Raw genomic sequence first — 18,714 nt, 5'->3', positions numbered from 1 at the left:
TGTGAGCGTGTGCAGAATGATAAGTTTAACTCCATAATCCAAATAGAACTGTTTTTGAGTCTATTTGATGGCATTTGTCCAAACAGGCGAGTACCTGCAGTACACAGGATGGTTGATTATATTAGAAGGTCTCTGTTCCAGAGATTTTAGTTTCTGCTTAAACATCCAGCAGTTCGGCTGTAACACTTCAGCTAAAAGAGTTTGATATTCTGTTAATAGGAAGTGTAAATGCATGAACACTTCTGGTTGTCTCGTCCTCGACTTGCAGCCACCAAAGTGGAACTGCTGACACGCTCAAACGCCTTTTTTTTAAATTGCCATATTTTATCCTCTTCATATCATTACAGAAATGGGCTGTCTATCAAGCACGGTCACATTTAATTTCAAATGTCAAACCATTTCCCCACTTTCTGCCCTGTTTTTTCCTCTGCGTCATAGAAGGAGAAGAGGCCAGAGATCAGAGGATATTAGTTTTATCACTTCCACTCCAATTCCTTGTAGCTTTATACTCTCAATTTCCTTCACAAGATGACCTTGAGAAGAGCTTTCCGTTAGAAGCAAATATAATTTCTCTGCGCTCTGTACTTTTCTGCTTTAAGTCATTGTTCAAACACAATTACAGCATTTCATCCAAGAGAGGCTTGTAATTGATGATGACTAAATACAACTTTTCAGTTGTAAATTGCGTCTAAAGTCTTTAACAAAGGTTTTGACTGATTATTTTGCTAGTCATTATTTGAAACAAGTTTTCAGTTTTCTATTACAGCTTTGCAATGTGGCCCTCAGCGTTTACAGAAATCCAAAGGTCATTGCTGACACTTTCCTGGCCTTACAAACTAAGTCATACTGTTGAAATACACACTAAACTGATGGGTAACACTTTATAATACGGTCTTGTTTGTTAACATTAGTTAATGCATTAACTAACATGAGCTAACAATGAGCAATATATCTTTTTGTTAAAGTTTGCTAAACATATATATTTGTTCATTGTTCGTTCATATTAACTATTGAAATTGTTGATTATATGATATTTAATTTTTCATTATAGCGAAGTGAAGGGATTATTTCAATCATGTTTTATGGTATGTTTTTTTTTTTCTCTATATCATGAGTAATTATGGTCCTGCAGTGTGGCAGTTGTCCTTTCTGATTAACCTGCTCAATTATCAATATGCAAACATGCCAGTAATGCAGGCAGTGTTTATATGCCAAATATGCTTATGTGCCACATGTTTGAACAGCTTCTGCTGTTTATAGAGCCTCATACACACCATCCTTCCCCATGTTTCATCATCATCCTTTCAACATGACAGTCTAAAAGCGTTATGGTGAGCTGGCCTTTAATAAACCACCTAGAAGAACAAATGCTCACTTCCCACCTTTTAAAACAGTGAAATCAGTTATCAAATGTTGATATGTTTGAACGATGGACATGTTTTCTTCAACAGGGTTGCACTGGGTGGTCATCTTGTTTAAACCTCATGTACATTTACACTACTCATATGTACATTTGCTTCATTTATTTCCATTGAAATGAACCATATGTCAGTATTTATCAAAAAGAAATGATTCATTTACCCTGCGAACCACAGTATTTGAAAAACAGCCAACGGACTGAGATGCCCCGGTTCTTGGTTTCTTACTGTAGAGAAGCTTCCTCCTGGGACTGGACTAATCCTGGATCTCAGAATGTGAAAAGATTATAAAATCTTAGTGAAAATAACAAATGAGAAAGGTAGTTGTTTAGCTGAGAATATTTTCATTTATTATACTGTATATCATATCTATTATGAAGGGTGAATATAATACCAAATATTCATTATTTGTACAGAATTATATAAATATAAATAGTTCTATATAAATATATATATAATATAAATACATAATTGATCCTTTGTTGAAGCAAAACTCTTTTTCTGCTCTTACTTATTGGTTGAGTTAAGTTTTTTTTGGGTGGCATGCACCATTCTGATGCTGAATGTGGCTTTTTCTGCTTCATTGTTTTTCCAAATCTCTTTTTGAATGTTGTTTATTGTTACACTTATCATTTTAATTTATTTTGTATGTGTTCATGAAAAGTTTAAATTACGTTATTAATTTGTGTTACGAATTTGATTCTTTTTGTTCTTGATCATCTGGATTATTTGTTTCTTTTCATGACTTGATTATTGCTATGATCATACATTGTAAATAATTCAGTCATTAAATTTTTGAAGGAAATGAGTTATGTGGATTGTCTTGAATTAACCTAATTATTTTAACACATCAACACAATGATTTTCCTAAGAGTTGTCTCACATAGCGGTTTTGACAAAACATACAAATTGCCATTAATTTGATCCGAGTTAAAAAAAAAAATTTGTTTTACCTGACTAAACAAAACACATTAATCAAAAGAGATTAAAATTTTGGAATACAGTACGAAAAAAAAATATATAGGCCTATATTTTTTTTTCAAATAAAATAAATATTGCAATCTTAATTTTAACGTATTAACTCTATAATATATTGGGTACATGTTTTTTAAAATGAAGGTGCATTGAATGTTTAATGTTTATGGGAAGCCTAATTTATATAATTTATACAGGAAAATATTATAAAAAATAGCTATTTCCTGACAGCAGACGGCGACAGAGCGGTTAGTGAGTCTAGTCATGTGACTAGATGTGGTCACGTGATGTCGTTCGGTCTCTGGTGCTTTGAGGGTGAAAGCACCCGGTGTAGGAATGTGAGCAATGTTACTGTCGAGCTCATGTCAAAAGATAACATTATTAGTTTAAGTCTTTCATACTCATTAAATAATGAGTTTCGTGGACATTATTTCCTCTACAAGAGGTAAGAACAATGACAACACACTTTTAAAAACAACAGACTTGTAACGTAGATAAGATGTTTAGTTAGTAATGAGCTGAGGAAAGCATACACATGAGAGCTGACTGAACCTGTGAATGATGTTTACACTCAAGCTACTTTTTTACTCCTTCACATGGTGTTTAAGCTCAAAATTTGGTTTCACGCTACAGTAAAGTAAGGGCAGGGCATTTTCTCTTATTGCAGATAAATGGGACAGCGGGTGTGTCTGTATAATATAATGAGTGTCTTTCTCGTTCTAGACTGGTAATTGGTTTCATGGGAACGGACTGTGACATCTGAGCAATGTCTTCCCAGCCAGATAACTTAATACTGTCCTTAAGCATGGACTACTCCTCCCAGGACATTCAGCTGAAAATCATCGGCCTGAGCTTCATCTTCTACACCTTCATCTTTCTCCTCTCTCACATCCTGTCTAATCTGCTGTTTCACACCTACCGCTCGTTGTCAGCCAAAGAAAAGGTGCCAATTGTAACGGATAGTTAACCCCAAAAATTTAAATCCTGTCATCGTTTACTTACCCTCAAGTTTTTCCAAACCTGTATCAGTTTTTTTCTTCTGTTTAACACAAAAGAAAATATTTTCAATGGCTACCGTCAACTGTTTGATTACCAACATTCTTCAAAAAATCTTTTGTGTTCAACAGAAGAAAGAAACTCATACAGGTTTGGAACAACTTGACCGTTTTTGATATGATATCTGCCATTCAGATAATTTTCCTAACATTCCGATCTTTATCTTTGCTTCAAGGTCTTTTGGGATCTATCTGCGACACGGGCTGTGTTTGGCATTCAAAGCACGGTGGCAGGTCTTCGAGCACTCCTGCAGGACTCTGCAGTCTTTTCTGATAAGATTCTCGGGCAGGAGGACTGGTCGTGGTTCAACGTGCTGTCCGCTACAGGCTTTTTCCTGTTTGAAAATGTGGCCCTTCATGTGTCCAACGTGGCGTTCCAGTCCTTCGATCTGCCGTTAGCTGTGCACCACTTCTTTGCCCTGGCAGGGTTTGCTGGGGCAGTTGTGTGGAACTGGCTGGGTCATTTCTTGCCAATGGTAACCCTGCTGCTGGAGATGAGCACACCCTTCACCTGCATCTCCTGGATGCTGCTTAAGGTGAGACACAATGGTCAAGATAAAATGTTTTTGCTTGAAAACTTAATCAGTTTGTCAGAGAAATATTTCAGCAAATAAACTTAGTCTAAAGACTGTAGTGATCATATGAAATGCTTCTGCTTTCTCACCTGCAGGCTAGTTTCACTTCTATTTTGGTGTGGGAAAAACATGTTTATCTTCCTCGTCTCAAAATGTGTCATGCCTTTGCTGATTGCTGAGAACACTTATAGTTGTACTATACACTGTTCTTAGAAAGAGGAACTTTTTCGCTGATAAGTTTCAGCCATATAAAGGAACACGCCACTATTTTTTAAAATAGGCTCATTTTCCAACCCCCCTAGAGTTAAACAGTTGAGTTTTACCGTTTTTGAACCCATTCAGCTGATCTCTGGGTCTGGCGGTAGCACTTTTAGCATAGCTTAGCATAGATAATTGAATCTGATTAGACCGTTAGCATCTTGCTAAAAAAAATGACCAAAGAGTTTCAATATTTTTCCTATTTAAAACTTGACTCTTCTGTACACTCTAAAAAATGCTGGGTTAAAAATAACCCAAGTTGGGGTGAAAATGGACTAACCCAGCGATTGGGTTGTTTTAAGCAAACATTTAACCCAACCGCTGGGTTAAAACAACCCAATTGCTGGGTTAGTCCATTTTCAACCCATCTTGGGTTATTTTTAACCCAGCATTTTTTAGAGTGTAGTTACATCGTGTACTAAGACCGACGGAAAATTAAAAGTTGCGATTTTCTAGGCTGATACACTCTAAAAAAGGCTGGGTTAAAAATAGCCCAAGTTGGGTTGAAAATGGAATAACCCATCAGTTGGGTTGTTTTAACCCAGATGTTGGGTTAAATGTTTGCTTAAAACAACCCAATTGCTGGGTTAAAACAACCCAATTGATGGGTTAGTCCATTTTCAACCCAACTTGGGTTATTTTAACCCAGCATTTTTTAGAGTGTATCGGAACTATACTCTCATATATAACACGCTGCGTAATATCATTGCACCGCTGCACCTGTGGGACGGCAGAAAGTTCCTTGATTATTACGTAGGAATGAGAGTATAGTTCCTAGCCATATCAGCCAAGAAAATCGCAACTTTTCATTTTCCATCGGTCTTAGTACACAATGTAACTACAGAAGAGTCAAGTTTTAAATAGGAAAAAAAATTGAAACTCTTTGGTCATTTTTGAGAGCGATGCTAACGGTCTAATCAGATTCAATGATCTATGCTAAGCTATGCTAAAAGAGCTACCGCCAGACCCAGAGATCGGCTGAATGGATTCGAAAACGGTAAAACTCAACTGTTTAACTCTAAGGGAGTTGGAAAATGAGCCTATTTCCAAAAATAGTGGAGTGTTCCTTTAAGGTGTAGGTGCTAGATGGATGTGTTTGACCTTTGTGCTCTCCTCTCGCGACTCTGAGCATCTCGGGTATAACACAGCATTTTAAAAAGGCAACGCTCAAGTTAGAAGTTCAACTTTTAAAAAAATGCATCTATAGAACATTTTTCATTCCACTGCCTTGTCTCACATTTTTAAATTCACACAGCATGTTTTTTTGCATTCCACTGCGCTGCTTTTCCCATTGTTTCTCTAGGGAAACACAGCTAGATGGACTTTATCCGTTATTAAAGGAACACGCCGACTTTTTGGGACTTTAGCTTATTCACCGTATCCCCAGAGTTACATAAGTACATACATACAAATTTTCATCTCCGTGCGTGCCATAACTCTGCTAGCCTAGCTTAGCACAAAGACTGGAGGTAAAAGGCTCCAGCTAGCCTACTGCTCAATAAGTGACAAAATAACGCCAACATTTTCCTATTTACATGTTGTGATGTGTATAGTCACAGCGTGTACAAATAACAAGGTTACATGAGACACAGCCATCTTATAAACGTATACATACTGGGGACTATATTCTCAGAAGGCACAGCACTGTTCTACTTCGGCGGAGTGATTTGCTGTGTCTATAGCCGGCGTTAGCATGAAATTATCTTCCAGTTTCTTTTAAAGGGCAACTATTGTCTTGATGGATCAACATTTTGAAGACACTCGTGCTGAGTGACTTAAAGGGATAGTTCAGTCATTATTTACTTACCTTAATTTTGTTACAAATGTCTATGACTTTTCTGTGGAGCTCGAATGAAGATATTTAGAAAAGCTAAAAATATATTTAAAAAAATCACACAAATGATAAAAGTTGTTTGGGAACAAAAATGTATTAAACATTCTTCAAAATATCTTCTTTTATGTTTTAAGAAAAAAAAGGAATACAGTTTTGGAACCGTATGAGCAGTGTTGGGGAAAGTTACTTTGAAAAGTAATAGATTACAATATTGCGTTACTCCCTTAAAAAGTAACTAATTGAGTTACTTAGTTACTTTTTAAGAAAAGTAATGTGTTACGTTACTTTTGCGTTACTTTTTCTCACCTGGGCTGGGCTTTTTTGTTGTTGTTTTTTTATAACAAAAAAGTTCTATTTTTGTGCAAAGGTAAAGACCTCTTCATACCAAAATTTTAATAATAAGCCCCAGGCTGAGGTAAAAATGCAAATTCACGCATGAACCGTAGAGGGCGCACCTCTGCTGTGCTGTGCTGCCATTCTGGATAATGGAAGAATAGGACGCAGGAGAAAATCTTTTAGTAATAAAAACATTTTTGATCATGGTTTAACTGAATCATCAAAGGTCAGTAGCAAGACATTGGTTAATAAAGGTAGATTAAATGCTGTAGTAAACGTTGTTTGTACGGGAAGAAGGAGGCGGGAACCGGCGGACATTCAAAATAACTTTTAATTAAACAAACACAAACTAAAATGGCGGCGACAGCCCCTCGCGGACGACTGTCGCCTACATACAAATAAACACAAAATGAAAATAATAAGCTGCAGCCCCTCACGGTCGACTGCAGCAACACATAACAAAACATAAATAAAATACAACATAAAATCCAGGCCTGGTCCTCTCTCGTCCCTCACTGTCGTCGCTCCTCCTTTATACTCCCTCACTCCTCCGCAAGGGCCGAGATCGCTGCGGCTCGCAGCTGGCGCTCATCCTCTCTGATGAGCGCCGCCTCGTCCCGCCCTCACGGTCCCTCGGCCTCGCTGCTCGCCACAAATGCATCAAAAGATTTGTTTATTTAACATTTAATTAATTTAATTATTGGAGATTTACATAGTATTCTGATTTTGCATTTGACTGATTTTATTCATTTTGCGTTACTTTTTTGAAAAAGTAACTGATATTTTGTTGTAAATTTGAAAAGTAATCTGATTACGTAACTCAAGTTACTTGTAATGCATTACCCCCAACACTGCGTATGAGTATGTGAATGATGACTGCTCTTAAGCGAGTTTAATTGTTGACATGCTCTGTCATTTGCTTTAGATTTTTTTAGATTATTAGAGCTCCGTGATCCAAACATCCCCCCGGTGCAGCTAATTGTGAATACTCTACATTTGAATCAATAAGACCCTTTTTTGAACTTGATTTTAAATGAACTCTTACATTTCTTCTCTTCTTTGCTAAGGCGGGCTGGTCAAGGACTCTGTTCTGGAAAGCTAACCAGTGGATAATGATTCACATGTTCCACTGCCGGATGGTTCTATCCTACTACATGTGGTGGGTGTGTTGGAATCACTGGGAGGAGATGAACACACACATCCCACTGGTTCAGAGACTTCTGTTCTTCACAGGCCTCTTCCTGCTCACCTTCTTCCTCAACCCCATTTGGACGCATAAGAAAACCCTGCAGCTTCTCAGTCCTGTGGATTGGAACTTTGACAACATGCCCACACCAAATAATGGATCAGTCCAAGACCAGGCACGACACAAACCCCATGCCAGCTGATTAATGCCAAGATCGAGGCCTTATGGGAAATGCAGTCTGAGGAAGGCTGCAGCTATAAAAGCAATTTTGTGCAGTTGTGTTGCTTTTAGTGAGTATTGTTTGAAAGTTTGTTTAAGAGCTTTAGGTTTAGCACTAACTACTTACAACTAGACTAACCACAAAAACGTGAGTACACAGATTGTGTCATGAAAAGGCCTTTTACTGTACGTGTGTAGGGATGAAACGATTACCGGTTTCACGATAAACCACGATAAAATTTAGTGACGGTTAGTAATATCGTATAAAATTTTATTATCATAAAAACTAGGGGTGCACCGATCCGACTTTTTCAGTCCCGATACCGATACCGATGCCTGGGCTTTGTGTATCTGTCGATACCCGATACCGATCCGATATATTGTTGAATTAATAATAAACTGTATATCTTCCACCTTATACCTTCCTTGAAGAGACTAAAGGCACCAGACTTTACTAACTAAACATAACTAAGACAAAATAACAGATGTATGTAAGGTGTTGAATTCTTATTTATTTAAAAAACAATTGTGCATTCAAATCTAAAATAGAATGTAATCTAACTTCTTTAAATAAATAAAATGTAGCAGTGGAAACAAAAAACAGTGTATTGGTCAAACATACAATAGTAATCTGACAGTTACCAAACATTTTTTACACTACAGATAATTGTTTTGGTATATAATCATATCAATATTAAAAAAGTAGCATTACAAATTAACAAATAGTCTAATTTTCTGCCATATGCAATTTAATAAAAATTTTCAGCTAGCTAATAACAACTTTGTTCTGGTTTCACCTCACTCCAGATTAAATTATTGGCTAGGCCTATTTATTTTACTACACATTGTCAACAGAAATAAGATGAAATACTGTTGATAATTAAAAATAATTCTTACTACTCACTCTTGCTAAATTGGGTAAGCACACTTGTGTTCTCATTTCAGTTGCGTTCTGAGTAAATTAATAAACTGATTCATGAGTTCAGTGTTGGACAGATCAGTTGTTCTGGCCAGTCGTTAAAATGATTCGGTTCAAAGGAGTCATTAGGTCACGAATCGGACATTAGCAGACGCGTTGTGTGCGAATCCCGTCTGTTAGAACATCGCGAAAGATGTCAACACACAGAAAACACTTCATAACTGAATATGATTTGTCTCCCGCTTATTGAAAGTATGCTTTATGTCAGCTGGTCAGAGAAGAGTCAATGTTTTTTGAGCGCAATTCACACCCAGTGATAATTCAAGGACAAAATTGTCCGAATGTGTCACGTGCAACATGGTTTCGGTCTTCCGAGCTTTTGATTTGGATTAATATGTGAAATATGAGAGCGAACACTGATTATTTTGAAGACCCAGAGAGCGCGCGCGGGGGAGGAGCTCTCAGATCGGTCTCTCTGTCACTCAGTCACGAGCGCAGCATCTGTTCTACATCACTCGTAAATCACAATAACTCATCAAATTAGGCTTTGGCCGTCAAAAACATGTCAATGCAGGAAAGACCCTGACTTTGCAGTAATACCCTCGAAACAGCGACGAACTAGTTGGCGTGGCAAGCGTGAAATATCTCCTCCACACAGCCGACTCTCTGGCTCGCTCAATGTTGCTTCTAGCATGCGACACACGTGAAGCTGACGAATGACGTAGGTTCTGCTGCGACGGAAAAAAACACCTGGATCGGCTTGTGGATCTGTTAATTTTTCCGATCCCCGATCCAGCTATTTTGTCAGTATCGCGGCCGATATCCGATCCTAATATCGGATCGGTGCACCCCTAATAAAAACCGCGTGTGATTATCACGGTTGTGAAAACTCGCGGTAAATCCTGTGTAGTCAGCGTCAGTCAGGCGCAGCACCGCTGTTTTTTGAATGATAAGAAATGGCAGAAGGCAGTGACAGCACTTCTGGGGATTGTTCAGCCTCTAAAAGGACCAAATCTGAGGTGTGGTCATATTTTGGCTTTTACAAAAGTCCTGAGGGAAGCTTAATCTAAGATGGTCACCCTGTCTGCAGAACATGCCAGAAGAAAGTCACTGTAATAGGGGAAACACTTCAAAACTACGAACGCAAGGCAAGTGGACTTTGACCTCAATACCAAAACTACATCTGGGAAATAATAACGTGAAGCGAACGAACAAATTTAGTCAAGACTAACATTTAAGGGATAATAATCAGGGCTTGACATTAACAACCGCCTTTAGCAGGTGTAACGTTATTTCGGCTGCACACTAGTCACTCTGGCTGTTGAACTTATAGGCTAATAGTCTTCTCAAAAGCCATCTGTTATAATCGCGTTGCGCATTATAACCACTCACACGTGTTTCTATTGAGTTTATGAATGCAATGTCTCATAATCAGAGGCGTTCAGATTAGCCGGAGTTTCATTCAGAGCGCGCGCCGCTCTTACTCGCTGAAATCTACACTAAAAGCAGAGATAAACGTGCGATGTATGCAGGAGATTCATTCATCATATAGTGGTTGTACTGTTTTTGTTCTATTTCAGCAGCGAAAATGGTTTTAAAAACACAGCAGAAGCACAGCGCGTCTGATATGACTGGCATAACGCTGGTGAATTTAGGGACCGTCTCTAAAGTTACATACAACATTGGTAACGTTACACGTTTCAAACTTCAGCATTTGAAGAGAATGACAGTCATAAAACTGACTGTAAAGTGATCATTTAGGTGTCAGGTATGATGCACACATTTTGATATTTAATAAAATAAACTGTCAAATCATATGGAAATATGGATATGCATTATTTCACTTGGATACTGTTTGGGCTCTAACACAAAATATGCTAGATTTAAATGCATCATTGCTGAACACTGTAAATATATTCTCAAGCAATATTCTCATCAGAGATAATATTAGAGATTATATTTACGACAAATTATTATTATTTATGCGTTATGCGTTGCTATTGACGACGGCCATTAAGGAAGGAAATCCCACAGAATCTATCTTAAAAAAGTGCATAGAGCTGCTTGATTTATTTGTTGTTTGTTGATTTTCAAATATAAAACTTGTTGAAATGTTTTAAGTGTGTGCATCAGTTCTTTTTGAACACTTTCATCTCGTTTGAACAAAACCGTGATAATATTGATAACCGTGATAATTTGGGTCACTATAATCGTGATGTTAAATTTCCATACCGTTTCATCCCTATATGTGTGTTTGGGTATTTTGGGAGTGGCTGTTTGAGTCTCTTTTCTCTTTGTACATTGGCAGTTGGTGCAGCACAGCATCTCTCAATCTCCTTATCTTTTCCTTCAGTTTTGATCTGATAGGCTCATATTGTTACTCCCATAATGACAAAACATGATCTGTTGACTCAACCACCATCTACTTCACTAAATGTCACTCAGTATCCGCTTTGGAAACTTCAGCTCAAAGCCATCAGACCTTTTTTTGTTTCCCTTTTATGAAGGATATCTCTTTAACAGATGTTGTGCATTGGTGTTGTTCAATGGATGTAGGCTGCGTTTAGTGAGTGTTTGTGGATGTTTGACTAAACTCTTTGTGTTCTGCATAAATAGGGTTTGTTCTGACTGAAATGGAATTATCTTTGTAGGGAGGAATGTGTGTACGCGCGTGCCAGGGAGGGACAAGAGATGGAAAAGAGTTGTTTTATTCTATGATGGATTTTCATTTTGAGGACTTGAAGCTGAACTAGAGTCCCTTAGTGTATGTGTGTTTGGTTATACTGATACTTAATTTTTTGTCATATTTTCAGATTCTTTAGATGGAGTCGAAGAGCAAAGAAACAAAACATTTGCATTAATGGCACACAGCATATTTAAAGCAAATACAACAGACAATGCAAAGCATGACAGTGAATTAGCTAATGCTACTACCGGATATAAATGAAGGAAAAACTATGCTTGACCTCTGTATCAGCTCAAGGTGAACTACTATTTAATATAACAGTGACAAAGCAGTGCTAGTGTTAAAGTCCTCATGAAATCAAAATCGATCTTATTTACTTTATCACACATTACAGGTCTTAGGGTGAACAATTACACAGGAAAAAATTGTTTGCCGTGGTAATCTTTAATCAAAATTGTAAATTTCCATCTATTTAGCCCAAAAACCGGATACTAACGGCTTGGTCAAAAGGAATTCTGCGTGTAAGCATTTTCAGCATTTTGGTGAAGTTCTCTTAATTTATTGATATCTCATTTTAAATCTGACTCCATTAATAATTTTATCTGACTCCAATTCTATGTGACTCCATAAAGTGTGTTACGTTTAGAGTTTATCAGCTGATTTTAAGATTAGTTGAGATTTAATTTAGATTGTTGATTTTCCTTAGTATCACTTATTTTCAAGTATTCGTTCCTCCATGGGACCCGGAGTCGCAAATAGGCTAAGCATCCGGTTTCGCTCTAACGCTCTATCGTTTTGCTCTAACGGACACAGATTAGTCAGTTCTGATATTACAGAGGATTGCAGGGTGAACTATCTTACCTCTAAGTGAGTCACACATGTTTACTCATAACAAAACGTGTAATTTTAGTGATAGTCACGGAAACTGCAGCTTATAATAACAGTGGCAGTCAGAAATCAGGTTTTCCCTCATGCATGGCTCAATGCTCCCGCTATGGGGTCCCCAGTATGATCTGCCCTGGCAGAGAAATCTGCGGTAACTCCTACTTACTCCTCACGGACACTACTAAAATAATGATTTCAGAAAGATACAGATTAATTCAAGATTAACATTTATTTTGGCCAGACCGGAAAAGTAAATAAGTAAACAAGAATCCATGGTACACAACTGATCAGCGTAAAAACATAAAACACAATTGCAAAGCAATATGAAAATAATTTAAAAGAGTCATCATGTCTGGCACAGTACATGCAGTTTGGGTCAGTGTCTCAAAGACACACCACCACACGGGGTGTTCTGACTACAGAATGTTCCCCCCTCAGTTTGGTTACCCTCGCTTAAATACTCCAACTAGAACAAAAGGATTTGCAACACAAACACCTGGTTTTGGGGGAGTGGATCAGATATCTTTGAAGAGACTCCTGAATTCTCATTAGTTTTCAATCTTTCTAATACTACTAGTGACTGCAGTGAAATTGAGACCATTTTACCATTCGCACCGAGACCTTTAAAAAGACATCAAACCTGAAAGGGATAAAACAATAGATTTACAAGATACATCATCACTGGTATATCTGCATTTGGTGTCTTGAAAACAGGGCAAGGAGAGGGCAAAATGGGGAGGGGGGAGGAATGTTTGTCAGGGTGTTGTCACACAGTTTCTGTGAGATCTTCTCTCAAGATTAGTGACTTTTATTGTTCAATTACTGGGGTATGTATCTCAGCTTTTGTCTTAGCACCAAAACCGATCCTTACAAAATCTAAAAAAATGTACCTTCCAGTCTGGAATGGCGTTCCCTTTCCGATGACGACAGTTTGACGGCTTGGGTTTGAATATCCTTAACCACTCCCCTCCAACCGTTAGTCTAGTATGAGCGAGAGATGGAGAGGAGGAGCACTGAAGTAAAACCCTGCCCTATATTCAATATTCCGTATCATTTGGAAATACGTCATAGCACTGAAATAAAATCAGTTGCTACTTCCGGTTCACTGAAACTTTAAACCTACTTTTTTAAACCAAGAGTTTAACTAATATTACCAGCTGCTAATTCACTTTTTCACTTAGGTTTAAAAGGAGCATTTCAATCTGTTCTTTCACAATGCAAGTCAGAACTGCTAATTTGTGTAAATTGTAGTATTGTGTCACAAATCTATAATGGTTTAGCTAAATGAATAGTCTCAGCTACTTTATTATTATTACATTATTGTCTGAGAGAGGAAATTATACAAAATGTCACCAAATTCATGTGTACCTCTATGCATACCAAAGTAATGCTTGATTATTTATTTGTGTATTCCTTTTGCATTTCATAGTTAATTTTAAATTCTGAGTTTCAACAAAATTTGAAAGCTGTAACAACAAACTACTGCTTGTGTTTTACTTCAGTATGTTAACTGGAAATCTGTTGTATATTTAAATATATATCAGTGTCATAATGGGTGCACATTTCATTTGAAATGCATTTATTTTAATTAAAATATACCTAGTGCTCTGGAAAAATGAATCGTGATTAATCGCATCCAAAATAAAAGTTTGTATTTACATTATATAATATATGTGTGTACTGTGTATAATTGTTATGAATATATAAATACACACACACGTGCATGTATATATTTAAGAAAATTTCATTTTTATTAATATATATATATATATGTATATATGTGTATATATGTATGTATATGTGTATATATGTGTATATATGTGTATATATATATGTGTGTATATATGTGTGTATATATGTGTGTATATATGTGTGTGTATATATGTGTGTATATATGTGTGTATATATGTGTGTATATATGTGTGTATATATGTGTGTATATATATATGTGTATATATATATGTGTATATATATAAATTATATATACAGTATACACATGCAAATATTTCTTAAATATATACATGTATGTGAGTGTATTTACATAATAATTATACACGATACACACATATATATTATGTAAACACTTTTATTTTGGATGCGATTAATCATGATTAATAAGTATTTATTATTAAAAAAGTAGAACTAATAAAATGTTTAACCCCAAAATGTTTGTTTGCTTTCTCACTAGAAACTTGTTGTCTTGCAGAAGTGTCATGCCCATTTGAACCGTTTACAGTTTAATATAGCAGCAGGTGCGACTCAATTGCACTTACCAACTTTAGACATGTGAATGTGTTCAGCCACAGTTTTATCAGCTGTACAATTAATTATCAAAGATACCAATAGTTTTGGATAACATTTCAGCAGGGTGAATTAAGGGTGATTGGGAGAGTTTTTGAATTTCCGCCTTGTTTAAGGTTTCTTGCCATAAATTAAAAACATCAGCCCAACCAATGATACATTTCTGTAATACTGAATATGTTCCCTATCCATTTGGACAGAAAACGAGTTATTATAATGAAAGGATGTGTGACACCCTTTTGTGATTGGGACAGCACATCTTATCATTGATTTAGACTAGTGTAAGCATATGTATTACAAAAAATAATTAAAATAAAATTTCATATGCAAGATTTCCTTTTTCTCATTTATCATTATTAAGAGTTCGTTTATTTCTATTCAATTCTCAATGTTTATAAATTCATCCACAATTCATACGGTAAAGCACATGTAATTGAGGTAAAAAGGCAAGAAAGTAAACCATAGTTATAGGCCTACGGTCCCATTTGACCTGTACCAACCATCCTTTTTACAAATACTTTTTAAATGAACGTTAATCCCCCACACACATTGACAATCCGAACAATACCGAATTCAGATCAGCAGTTTAATTTAATGCACAGTTTAACGTATTAATAAGTGTATGATAAATGGTAAACGGCACGATAAAGTTGGATAGCATAGTGAGTGTGACCACTAGGCCGCAGCACAGCACCACAAACCCACTGCAATCATTTGCCAAACTGTATTTATGTAGCTTTGGACATTTGTGAAATGGATCTACTAGCACGAAATATATTTTAGCCAACAAATGATAAATAAAATCGTGTGATCTCGGAACTAGAACGAAATAACAGAATAATATCATAGTAGCTAGGCTACTGAATGAAACTATTGAGTGTGCTTTTGTATTTAGTCTTGTTTTTAATAGAGCTAAATCACAATAATCATGATTTGATATTCATCTTTAGGAAAATTATGTGAAATGTGTTGATCCTGCATTGATTTAGTGTTTATTTAACCTATTTATCATAACAAGCACTGTAAGATTTTTTTCCACCAAATGCATTAATTTTTTTTATTTTATATATATATATATATATATATATATATATATATATATATATATATATATATATATATATATATATATATATATATATATATATATATATATATATATATATATATATATATATATAAAGTTGGACTCTAAATGTGAGTGAAGCAGAAGGTGCAGCGGAGCGGTTCACACACATCACGTGACACATTGGAACGCGTGTGTCCATCCACACGGAGAAACGCAGGAAGTTTGATTGACGTGTCTTGTAACCAATTAAAGATCGGGAAACAAAAGGCTCCACCAATGAGGACGGAGCAAAGGGCGGAGCCATGGATTGATTGGCTCGCGTTTGGGAAAAGCAGTGGAAAAGTTGCCTACTGTCCTTAAAAATGATACAGACAATATTTATGAAGTTGGGTCTGTTCTGCACCTAACCGTAGACAGGATTTAAACATAATTTACTTCAAAGATCCAGAAAGATGGTGAGTACATAAAGCATGCGTATGTAATTTCCAAACACTTGAGAATCTACTGAAAGTCTATTATGTCTGAAATAAGTTTGTAATTTGTAACTCGCAAACGTTCAGCGTGATACTGATTTCATTGGCGCGGATTGCACCCTGTAATGAAGGTTATTGCTTGAGCGCTGTCGCCGTGATAAGATATTTTGAATAATTTAAAACTGAAAAGTTTTCAACATCTGCGCCTGATGATGGGGCGGCTGCGCTTTTCCTGTTGGATTCCGCTTTACGTGGCAAGTGACAACTGCGCACAGTCATGTTAGATTTTACAAAAAATCTGTACAATTAGTAAACATGGAGCTTTCATAATAACCACCTGATGCATGGGGATCATGTAATCTAATCTAAAACGCCTTGTACAGTGTTGCTCGTTCAAAGACATCTCGGAAATATCAGGTAATTTTAAAATTGTGATTTACAAACTTGGAAGAGGAGTTCTTGGATTCATTTAATGATCATGAATCGTTCCTGTTATGACATAGAAATGGCTCTTTGTGGTGATGATTTAAAGGTGCAATTTGAAGAATTTAACCAAACTTTTGTGAAACATGACTTGATATGATTTACACTCATGTAAGAAGACATATCAGTCTCCTAGAAAAAGGATGGGGTCCCCCCTCTTGGGCTCCTACATGTTCACATCATATAACATCAGTCATGTAATTGACTGAATGTCAGAAATAATGCTCCTATATTTACTTTATATAATGCTTAAAGTCATTTGAACAGAATGAGTCCAAATGTCCAAACAAGAACTTCCTGCTGGAGAGCGATGAAACAAACCATGCTAAAATCTGTTACAATCCAATGACATCTATTATATGGGTGAGAAGCAGAAATGCAGATGAAACAAAATAAAATATGTAGCCCTCGGCTTTGATGCATACCGGCAGCAGTTATTACACACACACAGTAAATGCATCTATGCTAATGGGTTCTGCTATTCGGATAAATTACAACCAGCCAAATGTAGACAAATGTAAATGTAAACTATTTTCAGTAATCACAAACAACTGGAAAAGTAATTGAAAAATCATGGAAAGGAAATGCTAAAAAAAAAAAAAAACCCTGCTAGAATACAACAATCAATTTACTGTTACAAAAAAAAGGTTTAAAACCACAGATGCTTATCATAGTGTCCTTCAGGATGAAAACATAAATTCAGTTTGACTCCTCATTCTTGAAATATTTCATTTTCGCCCTTTACATTCTGTACTAGAGCTGAAGGATACACTCTTCTGCGTGCCTGTTGAAGAGAAGGTTGCCGAACAGTTCCCAAGTAAAGGGCCTTTCTAAAGATCTGTGTCATTCAGTTCATGGTTTCATACCTCCTAGTTAAACATGGATCAAAATGTTTAGAAACATTTAAGGAATGCTCTTTTTAATTAGCGAAACATTTCCACTTCCCCTCAGTTTTACTACATCATTTCCTTCCCTGGGTGCTGCAGTGCTTTCAGGAATCTGAGGCCCTCTGGCCTTTTCCTAGATGAGTGTGTGTGATACGGGGGAAGAGCTTTCTCATGTGCGACTGCATTGTTTGGCTCCATGCTTGTCCAACTCACTTTGCATCAGAGCGCAGGAGAGGACAGGATTTGCTCAGATTGCAGGCAATTTGCTTAGCAAATAGCCACAGCAGTGGAGCAGGGGGCTTCTCCACCCACAGTGATCTGCTCCGTAAATAAAGGCTGTGGATTACAAGCTTTTCAAGCTTGCTGAACATTGCCTGAAACACACCGGTTCAATCCACATCCACACACCAGCCATTCAACATTTCTTTGAGTTCTCTAGTAGTGCTACACATGTGCAAAAGTTGATATACAAATGAGCTCTTTAGGAACGAATTGCGTCATATCTCTGTGATTCAATGCAGAGTGGCACGGCTTTCCTTCAGGAATCTGCAGGGAAAATGGAATTTATGACGCGGGGGACATTGACACAGTGGGAGAAAGAGACAGAAGTAAGAGGAGGAAAAAACTCTTTGTTTGCTTCATATTCATTGGGTTGTTTTGTTGTGCTAACAGAGTCAGGGCAGATGGTATTTTGTTGGGTGACTTGGGTCCATGTGTGTTAATTGTTAGAGCTCCCGTGTCTGTGTATGAGCTTGTGTGTTCTGTGAAGGATTACTGAAATCTGCTGAGAATCCACAGAGATGCCAAACGTGCCATAAGGAGTGATGCAGCTTCTCAAGCACTATGAACTTGCCATCTCTGAAACTCTTAAAGGGATCGGTCTCAAAAATAGAAATTCTGATCATTTAATCACTCTCATGTTGTTCCAAACCTGTTATTTTGTGGAAAATACTAAGATATCTTGAAGAATGTTTTTATATATACAATGAAAGTCAGTGGGGTCCAAAACAACACTGAGCTCTACAAGTCATTTCACTCGGCGGCCATCTTTGAAACACCGCTCGGGCTTTCAAGTGCAGCTCCTATCTCTTTGTATGGGGAAACATCAAATTCTCCAAAACTGTTCGCCACGATTACGATTCAATTTCATAATTG

General features: G+C 36.8%; 2 protein-coding genes across 2 annotated transcripts in view; both read left to right on the top strand.

Moving 5' to 3' along the window:
* The first annotated feature begins 2,679 nt into the window (after positions 1-2,679).
* On the top strand, positions 2,680-10,891 carry cln8 (CLN8 transmembrane ER and ERGIC protein). The gene is made up of 4 exons (XM_079832447.1): positions 2,680-2,838; positions 3,117-3,336; positions 3,625-3,984; positions 7,519-10,891. The coding sequence occupies exons 2-4, from the start codon at positions 3,160-3,162 to the stop codon at positions 7,837-7,839; spliced, it is 858 nt and encodes a 285-aa protein (XP_079688573.1). The 5' UTR covers positions 2,680-2,838; positions 3,117-3,159; the 3' UTR covers positions 7,840-10,891.
* Positions 10,892-16,040: 5,149 nt separating this feature from the next.
* Positions 16,041-18,714, top strand: part of arhgef10 (Rho guanine nucleotide exchange factor (GEF) 10) — a 70,450-nt gene continuing 67,776 nt past the window's right edge. Inside the window, exon 1 of the mRNA XM_079833832.1 lies at positions 16,041-16,171. The gene's annotated coding sequence lies outside the window, so the exon portion shown is untranslated. The remainder of the gene's footprint in view (positions 16,172-18,714) is intronic.

Source organism: Gobio gobio (genome assembly GCF_949357685.1).
Source record: "Gobio gobio genome assembly, chromosome: 13".
NCBI classification, from domain to species: Eukaryota; Metazoa; Chordata; class Actinopteri; order Cypriniformes; family Gobionidae; genus Gobio; species Gobio gobio.
The sequence above is the reverse complement of the archived record's forward strand: the minus strand, read 5'-3'. Positions and strand labels throughout refer to the sequence as shown.